The 16,151-nt window shown below is 38.6% G+C and overlaps 1 protein-coding gene across 9 annotated transcripts in view; it reads left to right on the top strand.

Annotated features, from left to right (window-relative positions):
* The window catches only part of plecb (plectin b), a 129,372-nt gene that overhangs the window by 29,808 nt on the left and 83,413 nt on the right, over window positions 1-16,151 (top strand). For 2 of the 9 annotated variants that reach the window (XM_017309429.1, XM_008431973.2), the window contains exon 1: window positions 3,241-3,365. The exons of 6 other annotated variants lie outside the window; for them this stretch is intronic. In XM_017309429.1, the coding sequence (XP_017164918.1) occupies window positions 3,320-3,365 (46 nt within the window). In that variant the 5' untranslated portion in view covers window positions 3,241-3,319. Of the gene's footprint in view, window positions 1-3,240; window positions 3,366-10,694; window positions 10,786-16,151 lie in introns of those variants that run through there. One more of the 9 variants, XM_008431969.2, reaches the window with a different exon arrangement.

Below are 16,151 nucleotides of genomic sequence, written 5' to 3'. Positions count from 1 at the left end.
ACACACACACTCCCCACTTTGGAACTGTTTTATCCCAGGCTGATTGGGGAGTTTGCTCTCCTGCTGACTGCTGCCTGGAGCTTTAAGCCCCTGCATTGGGCTGGAGATTTGACTGGCTCAGTGACCTCAGCCAGGAGGAATGTTTTGTCTGGACGTCCGCAGCAGGACTACCAGCCTGATGCACACAAAGCACAGAAGCCGCGGAGCCGAGAGCCAGCAGCACTATGAAACACACGATACTTTGTGTGGAGATCGTTTTTGTCTCTAGGAATTTGTTTTTTTCTCTTTTTTTTTTTTCTTTTTTTTTTGGTTGGTTACAAGTTTTCTACAGTAGAGGGTGAAAAGAAATGCCTGTACAGACAATAAGACTGCCTGTGATGTTTAAACAGAGTTGATGAAATCACTGATTATCACACAAGATAAGGGAAATTAAAAAAATGTTCAAGTTTCAGATTTGGTGAAAACACGATTAATAAATAATTAATGAAAAAAAGAATGATTTCACAAAAAAGATCAAGATTTCAGAGATTAAGTGTATGAAATGTAAAATATCAAGAACTGAAATAAATTTAAAAGCAAAATGTAAACTAAGATTAAAAAAACTTTGCTAATGTCTTTAGTTTGCCTTTAAAGCTTTGACTACTAAATTAGCTAATTTATTTCTGCTGTTGCTATGTTTTAAATTATAAGTAATGGCTGTTAGAGTTCATTAAAAAAAATAAAAAATTGCCACGTCCTTGGCCAGACGTTTTGCTCGTTGTAATTCATCGGCTTGTTTTTAGTTTTGAACAAGCTGTAGTGACCTTAGCAGGAGGAAAAACTCTACAAATCCACATCTATCTAGTGAACACATCGAACAAACTCAAGGCTTCATTTTCTGCTGACTAATTTATTTCATTAAGCCACTCAGAAAAAATTGTTTGTGAAGAAAATTCTTTCCAGAAATGCTTATTTCAGAGAAAACGGTAAAAGTCACATTTGTGCAGATGATTGATTTCTCCATGGTAGAGAAGGAAAAACAAGACTTACAATTTTTTTTATTTGCCAAAATGTGTCTGCCGTGTTCTCATTTGCACACCTTATTGATATTATGGATGGATTTCCTATGCCTTCAGTTATTTTACTAAATTTCAAAGTGTACACAAGCTTTGCTAGCAAACGCACGCCGTGGTTTCCTGGTTGAGGTAATGGCTAAAACTTCGAATTTAAAGCCTCTAAATGATCAGAACCAGGCTGCATTTAAATGACTGAAAATGTTCTTATTTCTGTTTTTTTGTTGTTTTTTTACATGGGACCTGCCGAATGATGGTAAAGGAAATGCTACCTTCTTGTTGCATTTTTAACATTCCTACAGATATGAAATCTTAGCAATATACATCTGGAATGCTAACCCGATGGACATCGGACTTATAGCAGTTATTTGCTTTTTAATGAAAAGGTGCATCTGACATTCCTGCAAAAGGTACTGTTATGTTGACATTGCATATTCACTGACCGTACTGCAAATTCACCAAGCAGCAAAGTAAAGAGAGAAAACATACCAACATGTGAAGTATACTCCAGCTTTTGTCCTAAGTATTTTTATAAATTTGTTTAGAGGAAAGTTAATATAAAGCAGTTGTACCTGTGCTAGATTGTTTTTATTATTATTATTGTGAAATAACTTGTTCCACTAGCTCAGCACGTTGAGCTGAGCTGCTGTACTTTCCGAAAGGTTTCCCATAATTTCCTTACACTTTGAGCCAGTATTCCTGTACTATTTATAAATGGTCTTATTAAATAGTTTTTCTTGGAACAGTGGCTGATTTTTTTTCTTCTCATTTTCAGTCCACTGTTAGACAAATGTTTAGATTGTTTTTTTCCTCACCAGTACATTTCTGTAGTGAAAGGATGATAAACGGATCACAAACAGAATAGCGAATAAGCCATGGGAGCTTTAGGCCTTTTGTTGCTGCTTGTCATGAAGACACAATTGTGTATAACATGCAAAGCTGAAATAAATTTAAAAGAATCAAAGATTTAGAGTCTGCTACCATTCCCTTTTCTTTCTTTTTGTGATATGAAGTGGATTTATGTAAAATCAACTGTTTCTAGCTTTATATCATGTTATGTTATTCCTTCATCAAAAACATACGTACTCTGAGTGCTGCGTTGATTGTTAAAGCACACTTGAAAAATCCTTTCGACCACATAGCTCCTCAGAGGAGCTGCAGTTTCCAAGTGTCTGAGCAGCTCTTCCCCACTCAGCTCCTTCAGACTAGCCAGCATCATTTAGCAAACACCTGGTGGGACTGAGCTCATTATTATATGAGCTACTTTTCAGTGCAACACCGGTAAAAATGTTGTTAAAGGATTAACAGTGGTGCCATGTTGTGATGACTTCCTGAAGGCAGAGTTTCAGAAAGAACAGGAGCTTCTTAAATAGACAGAGGCCCAATTTCAAGGAGTTAAATTTGTCATATTTCAAATGTACAGCATTTTTATAACAACTGAAGTTAACATTGTTGCTAACATAGTGCTATGTGCCTGAAAAGCAAACAATTCTGCTTCTTTAATGGGTTATTTTTGGCTTTTGTAATTCAGCAGGAGTAAAGGAAACAAAAGCAATCTAGTTTGTTTTTTTTCACAAACGGTATGGGTGATTTTTAAGCAATATGTTTCTTACTGCTGGTACTTGGTGACAAGTGCAGCTCATTTTGGTCTGTGTAGAAATTGAAGATACTTCCATGTATTCCTGTGTTTGGGATTGGTGGCAGGATAAAAAAAAGGGGTAAAAAAGTGGTGCTGTTACTAAGTATTTAGTCTCTTCTCTCTCTCTTTTTCACACAAAAGCATCACCGTCATCCTTTATTCTCTCACAAGAAAAACAGATTTTTACTCTATTGTCTTTGATTCTCCCCATATCAGTCTCTCTGCATCAGCCGATCGCTCTGGTTGGCTTACCTGAGTCCGAGGTCATTTTCTCTCTGAGTGAATTTGCAATGCAGTGAAGATAACAATCCAGTTGTATTTGAAAAAGGAAAGGGAGGAGCTTTGGATTCTGCACAGAAAATACTTCAGAGTGTGCATATGACTGAGAATGAATGAGTGTGTGTCTGTGTGCGCCTCACATTGTTTATGACAGGAACCAAAACAGAGAGGCGAGTCCCGGTCAGCCGACCTGCTGAGCAGGAAAGTGACCAAAGAGAAGAAGAGTTGAGACACAGGAATCTGCTCAGACAGGGAGACGTTTCTATCATCTCGTCAGATAAAGGACACCAGACTACTGAGGCGTTTATTTTCCCATCATTTTTTGAGAAAAAGAGGTTAGGAACCCCAAATGGAGTTTTCCATCTCCATCCAGAATGAGATTACTTTACTGAAAGGTATTGTTTTTTTTATTCTGATTTGAATTTACAGAAAAAAACTTGCTGTTTTTTTTTTTTTTTTTTTGATAATATGAGACTTGTAATGGAAACAAAACAGCTAAGAGTAGAGAATGGAGAGACATTGTGCTGCGGTTTTGTTAATGCATCGGAAGGGAGGGGTGGCTGGGAGTTATTGTTAGAAAGGCTGAAGAAATACTGAGCTTACGCCGTGTGAGAAACCTCAACTCTGCTTCTCATTGTTGTTTTTAAATGGTCTGGTAAAACCTCATCAGGGCGCTTTCAACCAGACTGCTGCTGCAGGGAAAAGCACAATAACCCTGCAGAGCTGCATCACCATTTTACATCTTATCTCACCCCAAGTTACTAGCATGATCACATTTAACAAATGTTTGTATAGTTCTCTTCATTTGCGCCTCTGTATCAGTATCAAGATTATAGTTGTTATGTTACTATGGTTACGTCTCCCCGACGCATTGCTCGTCAGGTTTCCGTGTCACCTCAGAACCAGTTCTGTGTGCATGTGCTGCTTCGAGTTTCTGTCTTCAGCGATGGCACAGTGATATGACGGCCGGACGCTGATAAGAGTTAGATAACCCCGTAAACTTCCCCGCTTGTTGAGTTCTTTTCGGTGGACATGCTCGAAGCTAAAAGTTGCGGGAAGTTCTGGACAAAAATAAAGACGGATTGTAAACACGGCGGTAAATGTTGGCTGCAATTAAAACTTTTTTTTTTTTCAATAAAAGCCACGGATATTTGCTCATCTGGTGCTGGATTGCTTCAAGATTCAAGAACTGATTCATGTTCTGGGAAGCTTTAGTGTGAGAAAGGACTCATGAGTCATTTGTTATAAATTGCAAGTCATTATTTTTAACTATTGATCTGTAGATTTGACAGTAGAGTGAGAATCCAAAGGGCTTAGATGGATAACTGTAACTTTCATACTTGAAAAATCCAAAAAGGAAGTCCATATAAAGCAGCCAGGCGAGGTGTGGTTTATTTACTTCCTGTCCGTATGTGACCTGCTGCGTTTGCAGACAGACTGTTAACGTGCAAGAACAGCTACAAAGGACATGATGACCAAAATGAAACAAAAAAAACTCTGTCTTCAGTTCTGCATGATGCATAAACACACTTCTTTTCATATTTCTTGCACAAGTTAAGAAAATGTAATCTTTGTCGGCAGTGGATTAAATACCAGAATTAAAAACATGGTTTTTCTGTTGAAATCATGCAGCAAAAAAACAGAAAAAGCTGAAAAACAATGTGGAAGGTAATGGAGTGAAAAATTTGATTTTTCAGCGTTCATTCAAAATAATTCCAAAAAACTATTAGGAAGGAATGCAGCGCTATGTTTTCTAAAAATATGAGAATCCAGTTTCTTATTTATCTTTGTGTGCCGGCTTCTGTTTTGGCATCAAACAACGCATAACTGGATTTAGAAAAAAAAAAATCTGATCCTCATCCTTACTTATCCACCAATGATCCTAACAGAGATCCAAACTACGCCCACATTTTGGGCCGCTGGATTGTGTGTGAACTTGCTGAGCTGTGCATTTATTGACGATTAGCTCGGCTCATCTAAAATTTACTTTATTAATTACTCCCATTTATCGTCCTGTGAAGGAAGTGTGTTTATAAAACTGCAACCAGTGTCTACTGTTGAGCCTGAGATGTGGATGATTTAATGAAACGTTGCGTCACTCAGGTTTGTGTAACTGCAGCGGGATCTCTGACGCTTTGGTTCTTTATGTGAATTGAAACGTGAGTCACAACACTTCTCTGGTGGATCTCACGGCTGTGCTCAAAATTACAGAGACTTGAAACCATGTGGAAGGAAATAGAGTGAGCCTTGAAAACAAAATCAGCATGCTTAGAGCAGAAACCTTGAATGTTTTCTGGAAAATATGTCATCAAAGTGATGTTAAACTGTCAGATCTAGTATACAACATCCTTTTCAGTAGTGATGCACTGAGGGCGGATTTTTATATTTCCGTACTCAAAACATTTGGCACCAACAACCGAAACTGCTAAAGTAAAAATCATGAGGAGGTGAAGTGACCAGCAGCTGCCAGAGTTTAGCTTTCTGTTGTAGCAGCTGGAATGAATAGCTGACATTCCTCTGCAGATCATCTACTTTCATTCTTACATCTTCTGTGCTTCATCTGGCTGCCTTTGTAAACATCTTACTGATACTGGGAAACAAAACACTGATACTTGAGTTTTCTTACTGCAGTTGCAGCTTCTAAACCTGGGAGTTTTGTTGGTAGGATAGCGTGGTAATGCTAACATGCCATCAGAAAAAGATTTCATTATTTTTATTCCTTTATTGTCCAACTGGTTGGTCACGGATTGAAGTCATGTTCCGTGGAAAGATCTGTGAATACTACAGCCAATTTTGAGTTTGATCAGACCCTAATTATTCTAGGAAAATTCACCTGTTTGGGGAATATTCCACAGAGAATGCTTGGAATATTTGAAAAAAAAAAAAAAAAAAATGCAGCTTGAAGGCTGAAATATCTTGGCACGATGCTACTTGACATACTTTTGACTTGTGTTTGCAAAGCATCCAATCCAGGTGCTCCATTTCTTCCCCCTTTGAGCTGATTGGCTGTATCTCCAAAGAGCGGAAATAAGGAAGACTGTGAAGGTTAGCTTCTACGGTAGTGCTTAGATTGTTGCTTATATAAATATTTGGTGTTTGGCCTATTAAAACAGGTAATCATAAACGTTTTCGAGGGGGTCAGATTTGCAGGAGGCTGTAGCCTCTAATCCCTGGAAATACCAGCCGTCCACTGTACATTACATAGCAACGTGTACGCCAATAGAAAGTTAAGTCACTTTGGTCTTGGCATTTCTTCTCATCACATCACGAAAGTAGGAAAAAAAACTGAGGTTCATTGCTTGGTCATGTTAATGAAACATCACAGTCAGTAGAAAGCATTAACGACAGTGGAGTAAGAAACTGGGTGTGCTTCCCAAGTACAAACTATGACTAACCTCTGTCATCTGAAGGAAACAGCTGTATAACTCAGGAAATGTTCTTAGCTGTAATCACACTTGTACGTCATTCCAGGACAGAAAAATGGGAAATTGAATCTGTTTTCATTTCCGTAGACCTTATTGAAACGCTATGATAAGAGCTTATAACAGCAGTTTGGATGACAAATATTGATATCAGCTTTGGCTGATTTCATTCTAGTTCACTTCGCTTCTATTATATAGAGGTATATAATTGTTATTCAAAGTTGTGTAAAATTCTGGCATACTTCAGTGTTTTTGTTGGGGGTTTTTTCTGTGGATCTTCAGCTTGCGACTTTCTTGAAAGGATGCATTTATTTCTCTTATTTTCGATTCATTTGCCACATCTATGTGAAAAGGAGAATTTCTCACACCACGCTGTTATTTCTAACTTATTTTAGGGGTACGACTTTCCCATAGCAGCACACTGCTGAGCCAGGGCTTACAGGCGTGGGTGAACATTCTTTACAACCAGCGGCAGTAATAAATCGCCAGGTGACGCCGTCAGCGGTTTGCAGGAAACGGAGAACACCGTTTGCATTTGGGAGGGCTTCACGCTTGCGTTTGTTGCCTGGCATGAGGAGACGCCACAGTGTGGCCTCTTGATGGATGTGCTGTCAGTTTCAACAGAGTGAGAAGTAGGAGAAACTCTTCCCAACAATGCAGCGCTTTATACTGACAAAGAAAGGTCATATGTGGGAGATGGGTGCATGAAATATTTGACACTGCTCAGTGTACACCGCTAATGTAGCAACCTTACAGAGCAACTGTGTGATGACGTAGCTAGTGGGGAAAACAGAGAAGCTCAGAAGCTAATTGTACTGAGCGTGATCCTAATCAAAGTCTTGAGTCCGTTTGATTTGATTGGGTCGAGATATCTCTCTTCAGTCTTATTTGTTTGATCCTACGTCTTCAAGTCTAGCCAATTGGGAACAAAAAAAAGACCAGCTTTCTCCAAAACAAAAACTACAAAGACAGGAAGGAAAATTTCAAGTACTTTCTGAAGTTTCAGGAAGTTACATCTCCTTAAATAGAGGTTGTTTGCTTTCCATTTTTTTGTTGCATGAGAAGCGTTGAAGTGGATCTTGTTCAGCGTTTCAGAAGCCTGGAACAAATCGGTGTAATCTCTGTTGGCTGCAGTTTCAAAGTCTGGGTTGGTGCCCATCTGTCCGCGTGTATTTAGTCTTTGAGACCAGCCGGCTTCCAAAAATTCCCCTAAAAAGGTAATGCACGACTAAAAAGGAGCTACAACAGTTTACTGTCATGTAATGAATGCTTTCATTAAGAAACTAATACTTACAGTTAAACTATCCAGAGAATAAATATCAATCTGTAAAAAAGCTGTTACCATCCTTCATTTTTAATTTCTACTTTACTAACAAAATTTGATGCCAAAGGAGGCAAACATTTTAATGGTCTATTATTCTGACCATTATTATTTATTTATTTAATTGATTAAAAATCAATCAATTAAGATTTTGGGGGTAAATGTCATACTTGTGACAACAAGAGTGAAGCTGTTTTCTTTTTCTTTTAAGGCATGACATTCAGATTAAATTAGTTTTCAATGGCCCAATAGTTTGGTATAAATCACTAAAATAATATTAAGAGAACTACTCCTTTTGTCAGACTTTTATTTTTGCCACTTCAGTAAGCCAAAGCTAAATAAATAATAAACATTTACTCAATTTCTTTGGTCTTTAAAATGTTAAGTTTTAAGTATTAGTTTCAATGACACTTTTACAATGTTTTTTTGGTATGATAACCAAAAATAACTTTACTTTGCTTCACAGTATAAAGATGCACATTTCTGCCGTGACCTATTTGATTTTATTTAAAACAAAAAGTACAAAATTATTACTGTTGCAGCTATAGGAATATAACATATGGATCCTCACAACTGTATCAATATGGTAATTTTTAAAATTTCAATTCTTATACTTTCGCGTTCAATTTGAAATCAAACTCACAAATTTAGATTTCAAGTTGCTTTTGGAGAGAATGTCGCTCCTGTTTGTTATGCTGCTTGTACTTTTAACAGTCCTACCTTAACAAGAATGAAGCTGGAGCCTCTCTGGTTTGTGTTTTATACAAGCTACAGCTAATGTTTTTTATGCCAAGTCAGTTAGGTACCCAATAGTAGCTTATCATAAAATGGAACTGGTCATCCTCATTTGAGCAGCCAAAGATGCCAAGAAAGTTTTTCACTTTTCTTTTTTTTTATTATTTGAATGTGATGAAACTGTTTAACTTGAGACATTTGAGTTGTTTTTGTCAGCAAAGTAACAATAAACAAGGACAGTGTGAGTATTAACCACCTGGCAGGGTGTTGGCCTCAGTACGGCCTAGTTACATAAAAATTACAGCACAATGGATATTCAGATTCTTATTGTTGACATGCACGCCTTCCATCCTTTCCTCCCATTATTCCAGTAACACACATGGGAATCTTGAAATGCATGAACCGAGATTACTTTCAGGGTTTTAACACTGATTAAATTGGACTGCAATCAGTTTTTATTCCATATATTATTTTACATTTAAACCCGAGAGACTTTTAATAACCCTTGTTGTCTTGTACGTCAGCACCTTGCAGACATTCCTTCTTGCGGTTTTTAAATCTCGTCTTTCTTTGAACATAATTTAAGACATTCCTGATGCACGCTTTTCCTGCACTCCTGCAGGAAATGCGTCACCGGCAGTTTCCCTTCTGTTTCGCTGGGCTATTTTAGTGGCTGATGAGGCTCGGGGGATATCCTCAGGTTATAGTAAGGCTAATCCACAGATGGGATTTGACTTAGTGTCTTCCTCATAGTAAATAAAACCTAACAGATGTTCATGTAAACACAGCATTCCTTCATTATTCACTTTTTCCACACTGGACTACACCTGCTCCTTTGAAATGCATTGAAAGAAGATTATTATTATTATTTATTTATTATTATTATTATTTTTTTTAATGGCATGTAATGCGTGAATGTACAGCTCTGGAAAGGTCTAGAGTTTGCACAGCAATATACACTTCTATCTGTTGTTGAGAAAATACCCCACTCTTTATGTGCTAAATGTTTCTGTAGTCACTTATTGAACCTGATACTCTGGTTATGTTCTAGACTACTACAAAGTCCTGATGGTAGTTTGGGCTTTGGAGGTTGGAGACATGCTGTGAGAACGTGAAAGCCGTACATTGTCTTATTATGAGAAAAAATAAAAAATAAAAGTTGAATATTCCTTACATTAGCACTGAAGAATCCAAAAATCTTTTAATATTTGATAGTAACATTATTTCACTTGCAATAATATTTTATCTTAATAGGATTCCTCATAGAACCCCAATGCCAGTCACTGAAATGTCTTCAAATGACATTTCGATTTCAATGACATTTGAAATGTCATATAGTAAAAAGACATTGAAATAAAGTTTGGTAACGTTCTGCACAAGAGATCCAACATCATGGATAAAATCCGGCTAAGATAAACAAAGAAGACTGACTGCAAACACCATAGAAAACTTTCCCATGTTGAAATACGACTCCTTTCCTTTTAGCTGTTGCTTAAATAGCTGCACATCAAATCATTTTACTTTCATGTACTGACTTTGATCTAGTTATACACCAACACAGAACAGATCTCAAGAAAAAAAAAACTACTTCAGTTTTGAGTTTGGCTCTTTCTTGTGTTTACTTCACGCCTTAAACCTGAGTTAATGTTTCTGAGACTGTACTGTTAATCATTAACCACTGCTTACACCACCTCCATTATTTCAGTGCACCGTAACGACTGCAGCAGCTTTACTAAGTACATTATTGGAAGTCTGTTTGGTATAAATTTGATCAATATACACTCACTTTTTGTGGTTCCAGGTTCTGGACATTGTCATCATCACATATGTCTCTGTTAAGTCTCTATTGGCTTTGATCTGAAAAGATAGACTTGTTTTCAAGTAATTTTCCCTCCTTTTCTCCAATACAATGCACTGAATGGTGCAAGGTTACAATAACCACTGACTGAACAATTCAGGACAATCGTTGAAGTCTGACCCTAGTTTATCTTTTTTTTTTTTTTTTTAACCCATCTTCTTGCTTTTTTCCCATTCCCTTTATTGCGCAAATGCCAATGAACACTTCAGCTGCACACACATTTCATGCTCGCGCATTTACGTGAACAGAGGTATTATTATAGAGGGCGGCTCTGACCTGTGTAAGAGGAAGAGGAGGGAGACCACTTTTTTTTGTTGTTCTGCACAGCGTGACGTTGTTTGACAGAAAACGCGGAGAAAGTAAGATCAAAAAGAAGAAAGGGAGTTGTTAAGGGGGAGAAAAAATGTCTTCGGTTCCTAAGGTTCCAAAGGTCTCCGCTCAGGAAATCTGCAGCATGGAGTCGTTCTATTCGAGCAAAGGTAAGCCTCAGGAATGAACTAAAACACAGCTGAAATGAGAGAAAGGAGGTAGGAAACAAAGCCAGGTGGTAAGCTGATCCAGGTGGAGAGCAGACGAAGAGGGAGGCTCTGGACGGGAATGCACATGTGGTAAAATCAAAGGCATGAAGGAGATGACTTCTGATAATTATTAAAATTGCTTAGTGAGGATATTTTGCCCCCCAAGATAATATTTGAAGTCATCGAAGAACAGCCAGTTGATAACGGTTTGATAATTGGAAGATTTCTTTTGTCATTATTATATGTTCTAGAAATGTTCCTTTCTGGCATTTAGATATATTTTGTGTGAACTGTAGAGTCTGGAGCACATTTTTAAAACTCTCCTGTAACATGGACCTAAGTAAGAAAGTTCCTATTTGACTCAACACATACAACCAGAGTCTTTAATAAAGCCACGTTTTGTCCTCACTATCAAAGTTTTTATGTGGAGCAATTTGCAAAAGTGCTGGGCTAACTTTAGCATATATGATCTTTTTTTTCAGATGACTTGTTGATAATTCAGCTCATAACACATGAGCTGGATTTCACTAGATTTACAGCTAACCCTCATTTTAGTTGTGCTCTGTAAAGCACTATGGGATAGCTGAGGATGTCTGAACATGGCATTAAGCAGGTTAACTGACAAGGACAGGCAGTGAGTAGCAGGGATTTTTCTTTTTTCAATTAACATCATTGTTGATGTTAATAGATGATTGTAATTGATGATTGCTAATCAGATAAATAGACCAATAATCATGCCTATACAGTGATCCCTCGTTTTTCGCTGGGGTTGTGTTCTGAAAATAATCCGCGATAAGTGAAATCCGCGAAGTAGAGTTCCCTTTAATTTTTACAATTATTATACAGCATAATTAAATACTCTACAGTGAAACCAAAGAACAAAACCTGTTTTCAAGTCAGCGGATGTGCGTGTTCATCGATCGGGCCTTAGTGTGCTCCGGAGTCGTGTCATTAAAGCGTCTCCTCCAACCTGCCCTGCGAGATTCACAGCTGTATCTACGGCAGAGCGATGGATCTCGTCCACCGAGCTTCCGGTCGGGTTTTGCGCTGCCTCTGGCCACAGATTTTTTCCAGCAGGCATTCAAAGTTTTCAGCTTTCATCTCCTGAATGGCCAATCTGTATTACTTATATTTAAATACCGTAACGTTATTGGCACACAGGTAGAGAAAGAGCTCAGAGACTGTTTAGCCAATCAGGATGCAGAACACAATGCATTGTGAGAAAGACTGCACAAAAAAAATCCGCGAAGCAGCAAGACCGCGAAAGGTGAACCGCCTTATAACGAGGGGCCACTGTAATACAGATCTAGAATGTTATCAAACAAAAATTGGTCACTGTTCTTTTAAAAACTGGTTGTGCAAAGGCAAGCAATAGACTAAAGAGCAACTACAGAGATTCAGCTTGGGAGTTTCGTCAGATTTCAATATCAGTCAGTTTTTGAATGTTCAGAGTAGTGATTACTTCTGATTATATAAGTAAGAGAACAGCATTAAACAGACAAAAACAACAAAGATATGGTTTAAAATAATGATGGAACCACATGGGTTTTGCAAATCTGCATGTATGGTAACAGAAAAGGTGAACCAAGAGGAAGTAAACATAATCCCTCGAAATCCATTATCAACTTCTTAGTGTGATAAATAATATATGTATATTGTATATGTATGTAAACAATTTTTATAGAAAAGCCAACAATTAATGAGTGAATTTTTTTCAGCACTGTTCTGTAAAGAACTCACCATGAAGCTTACAACAGCTTGAACTTTAAACCGTGTTTGTCCACATGGGTGTGTTTTTAAGGATTGTGTGGCAGTACTAATCCAGGGTGCATCACTTTATTTTCATTTCAGAAACAAATACTACTGCTACTCGAAACTACATTTTGAGTAGCAGCTTTTCCAGTCTATTCTCATTACTTCTCAAGAATGGCAATGATCTCAGTGTTCCCATTATTCATTATGTTGTGTCCTCTCCTTTTATAACCTAGTTGTGTGGTTTGCTTTGAACTCAGTTTTAAACCATTTCAGAACAAAAATATGTGACTTTTTGTTAAGTCTAAAATACATCCGGTTCATCTGGTCAAATGTTAAATCCAGTTGCAGCCTATGAAGGTCTCAGAGTTATTGGTTTGTGGCGTTTTGCAGAGTGCAGGATGCTGCAGGACTCCCTGGGCCTTGCATGACAAAACATCTCTTTTCTTTGCCAAAGTTGGGTTTGTTCCTCACTGGTTAAACACCAGGACTGGCCTTTGTCACCAGTACTGCTTGTGGTGTCATGAACAAGCTTCTTAAGGTGTAGTTGTGGCTTGGAAGGTGTCGGGAACCTCAAAGTCTTAACCTCTGCCTTTTTAATTGTTGGTCTGAGTCTGTTGGTTTCTTCTGGCCATGACCTCCAGCAGGCATTGAAGCAGTTTGCAGCAGAATGTGAAGTGGTTAGTCTTTACTTTAAGCAAAAGAATGATCTTTCCCTCACTAAATGTGACAGGATGCAACCAGAGATGGTCCGTCTATGTTCTGTCCCTTATCTCTGATTATGGAATATGGATCATGACAGAAAGACTGAGGTTCTAGATACAAGAAAATGACATCAGCTTGCTCAACACGGTGGCCAGACTCTGCTTTAGAGAGTTGGTGAGAAAATCCAACATCGAGCTGATCTTAAGTTAGAGCCGTGTGCCCTTCGCATCAAGACTAATCACTTGGGGGTCTGATCAGGATGCCTGCGGGGGACTTCCTTTTGGAGCTTTTCTGGACATGCCCCACTACAAGCAGACCCCATACTAGACCTAGAATTCACTGGAGAGGTTATAAGTCAGTGGTCTCAAACTGCAGTCCTTGAGGGCCAGAATCCTACAACTTTAACATGTGTCCCTCGTCTTACACACTTGATTTAAACGGCAAAACTGCCTCTCTTGCATGCAGTCAAGTTCAGTGGAGCAATGCCAGTGAGCTAATATCAGAGCCAAGAAGAGAGAACCCCAGCTCTTGAGGACAGTAGTTTGAGACTACTGCTACAAATCCTTTCTGAACTTGGATCCTTTGAATCCCAAGGAATAGATTGCAGGGTATATCCGGTGAGAGGGATGACCGGGTTCCCCGTCTGGACCTATTACCTTCCTGACTCAACATTGGACTATCAGAAAATTGATGGATGGCTGGATGGAGTAGTTAGATTGCAGCACCGTTGTAATACCTATTGCCACAATCATGGCAGTCGAGTCAAGCAAACGATCTTTGGTGAATGCGGGTTCTATGTAGAGCAGATTAGTACTTTCACTAACCTGCTTCACAGATGTTGCAGAGACATTCCAGTATAAATTGGATCTCGCTGTGGCTGTGTGGCCCTGTTCAGATTTACTGCTGCCTCCTCTTCATCAGCAGCTACCTAATATCCCAGTTTCTATCCCGGTTTCGGCACTTCAAGCAGTATATCGTACTCTGCGTGTTCTGCTGAGTGTTACTCACTTTCAGTCCAAAACCCACAGAGGAGGAATTTTGCTCTCGATCAAAGGTCTTTTTGCTGTCACCCTCTGTGGAATTACCATGAAGAAGTTTCCACTGAGCCTCCATCAGGCTGCTGTCTGGGTCCAGAGACCTCCCACAGAGTGAGAAGAAGTGTTGTAGTGTTGGGCTGCGTCTGAGTGTTTTGCTGGCAGAGGGTCCTTCTGTCTGGCAGCACCCGCTGTTCCACAGAGAAGGGGAAAAAGAAAAAAAGAAAAACTGACAGCAGGTTTCTGAGGTTGTTTACTGGTGGAAATACTTGTTGGCTCTTGATGTCATAGGACAAATTTAGGTGGTAACGACCATCGTTACTCTTTTTACGTTTTGAACTGACATACCACAAGTTTTTTTGTTTTTCTTAAGCTGCAACGATTGTTTCAGACTACTTGATATCTTATGATGCATTCCTGGCTTGCTACTCTGCCATCTTAACTTATCTGCCCAATAGGGTGCGCTAGGATGCTGTTGCCAACTCCAACAATAAGACTGTCAATCAAAAAGTAAAAGGAAAAAAAAACCTGTTCACAAAAAGAAGGAAAAATAACAATATCTTGTGTTGGAAGCAGGGGTGAAAGTAAGGGGGTACGGCAGGGTACTGCGKACCCCTAAAAGATTTAGCGGGGGTACGCAGTACCTGCAAGAGAGAGGAGCAGCTGTCTGCTGTAAAGAATTAATGGATTCACTGTGCAGCAGTGAGTCCGCCCACTAATTAGCCGTGACTGATTAGTTTTTCAAGAACAATCAAAAACACGACTTAATCAGTTAATAAATAACCTTTTTCCCATTTCATGTCGTTTCTGAACTGTTCGTGCTTTGCTAGAGCAGCGGTGCAACACGACGATCGCGGAAGGTTTTGAGTTGATCTCGGCATTAGGTGACAAACTGAACACAGCCAGGATGCTGAGAGCAGCACGTCCTCCTCTGACTCGCTTAAAACGTTAGTAACTTTATTAAAGAACAACAACAAAATCAATAAAACGTGTTCAAATTAATAACTCAACAGCAATAATAATCTCAGTGATTATTGTTTCTACAAGGTGTTGCGCAATTCTGTGCATTTCGGTTTCATTTCCAAAATAACCAGCAGAGCAGGAGTTTAAAATGAACTAATCAACCACCGCTGTGTTCATGAGAGGCTTATTAATGATAGCAAAATAAATATCCAGCCTGAAAACCTAATACCGTATCGGACTGAATGTTATGTTTTAACGTAATCTCTGGTTGGCTTGTGGAGCGCAGGAGGTTGCCAAGGCAACGGGTGTGCTTAATGACAGAGATGGAGAATAAAAATGTGCGAGTGGTTTAGAGTTGATCACCTGTTCGGGTTGTTTTACTTTTGCTGTGGTGCATCACAGCCGCTGTAGTTTCTGAACGAATAAACGACAATCTTGGACTAATTACCTTGTTCTTTGTGACTATACGTCATTTACAACAAACATCAAAAACGGTAAATATGTTTCATTAAGTATTTAACAAACAAATGGCTTCTACCACGATAATTGTGTGAAATTTAATTGTCTAATATAAAAAAAATGTTTGGTGCTGTCGGGCTTAGAGTCTGAGAGGCTTTTCCTTTATCAAACAATTGTTTGTTTTTTGCCTCTTATTTAGTGGAAATATTAATGTTGATAAGATTTTCTCCAAAATAATAACCTTTTTCAACCTTTATAGCTCCACTGTTGAAAATGGGATTCTAACTTTCACAAATGACATTGAAATAAAATCCAGTCCAACATCTGGTTTGAGGTGATTCCTCTGGAACCTGTTGGAGGAAAAATATCCCAACTTCAGAAGATGAGCTTTAACCTAACAGAGCTCTGTGGTTC

Source organism: Poecilia reticulata, linkage group LG16, assembly GCF_000633615.1.
Source record: "Poecilia reticulata strain Guanapo linkage group LG16, Guppy_female_1.0+MT, whole genome shotgun sequence".
NCBI classification, from domain to species: Eukaryota; Metazoa; Chordata; class Actinopteri; order Cyprinodontiformes; family Poeciliidae; genus Poecilia; species Poecilia reticulata.
This window is presented reverse-complemented; position numbering and strand designations above follow the sequence as displayed.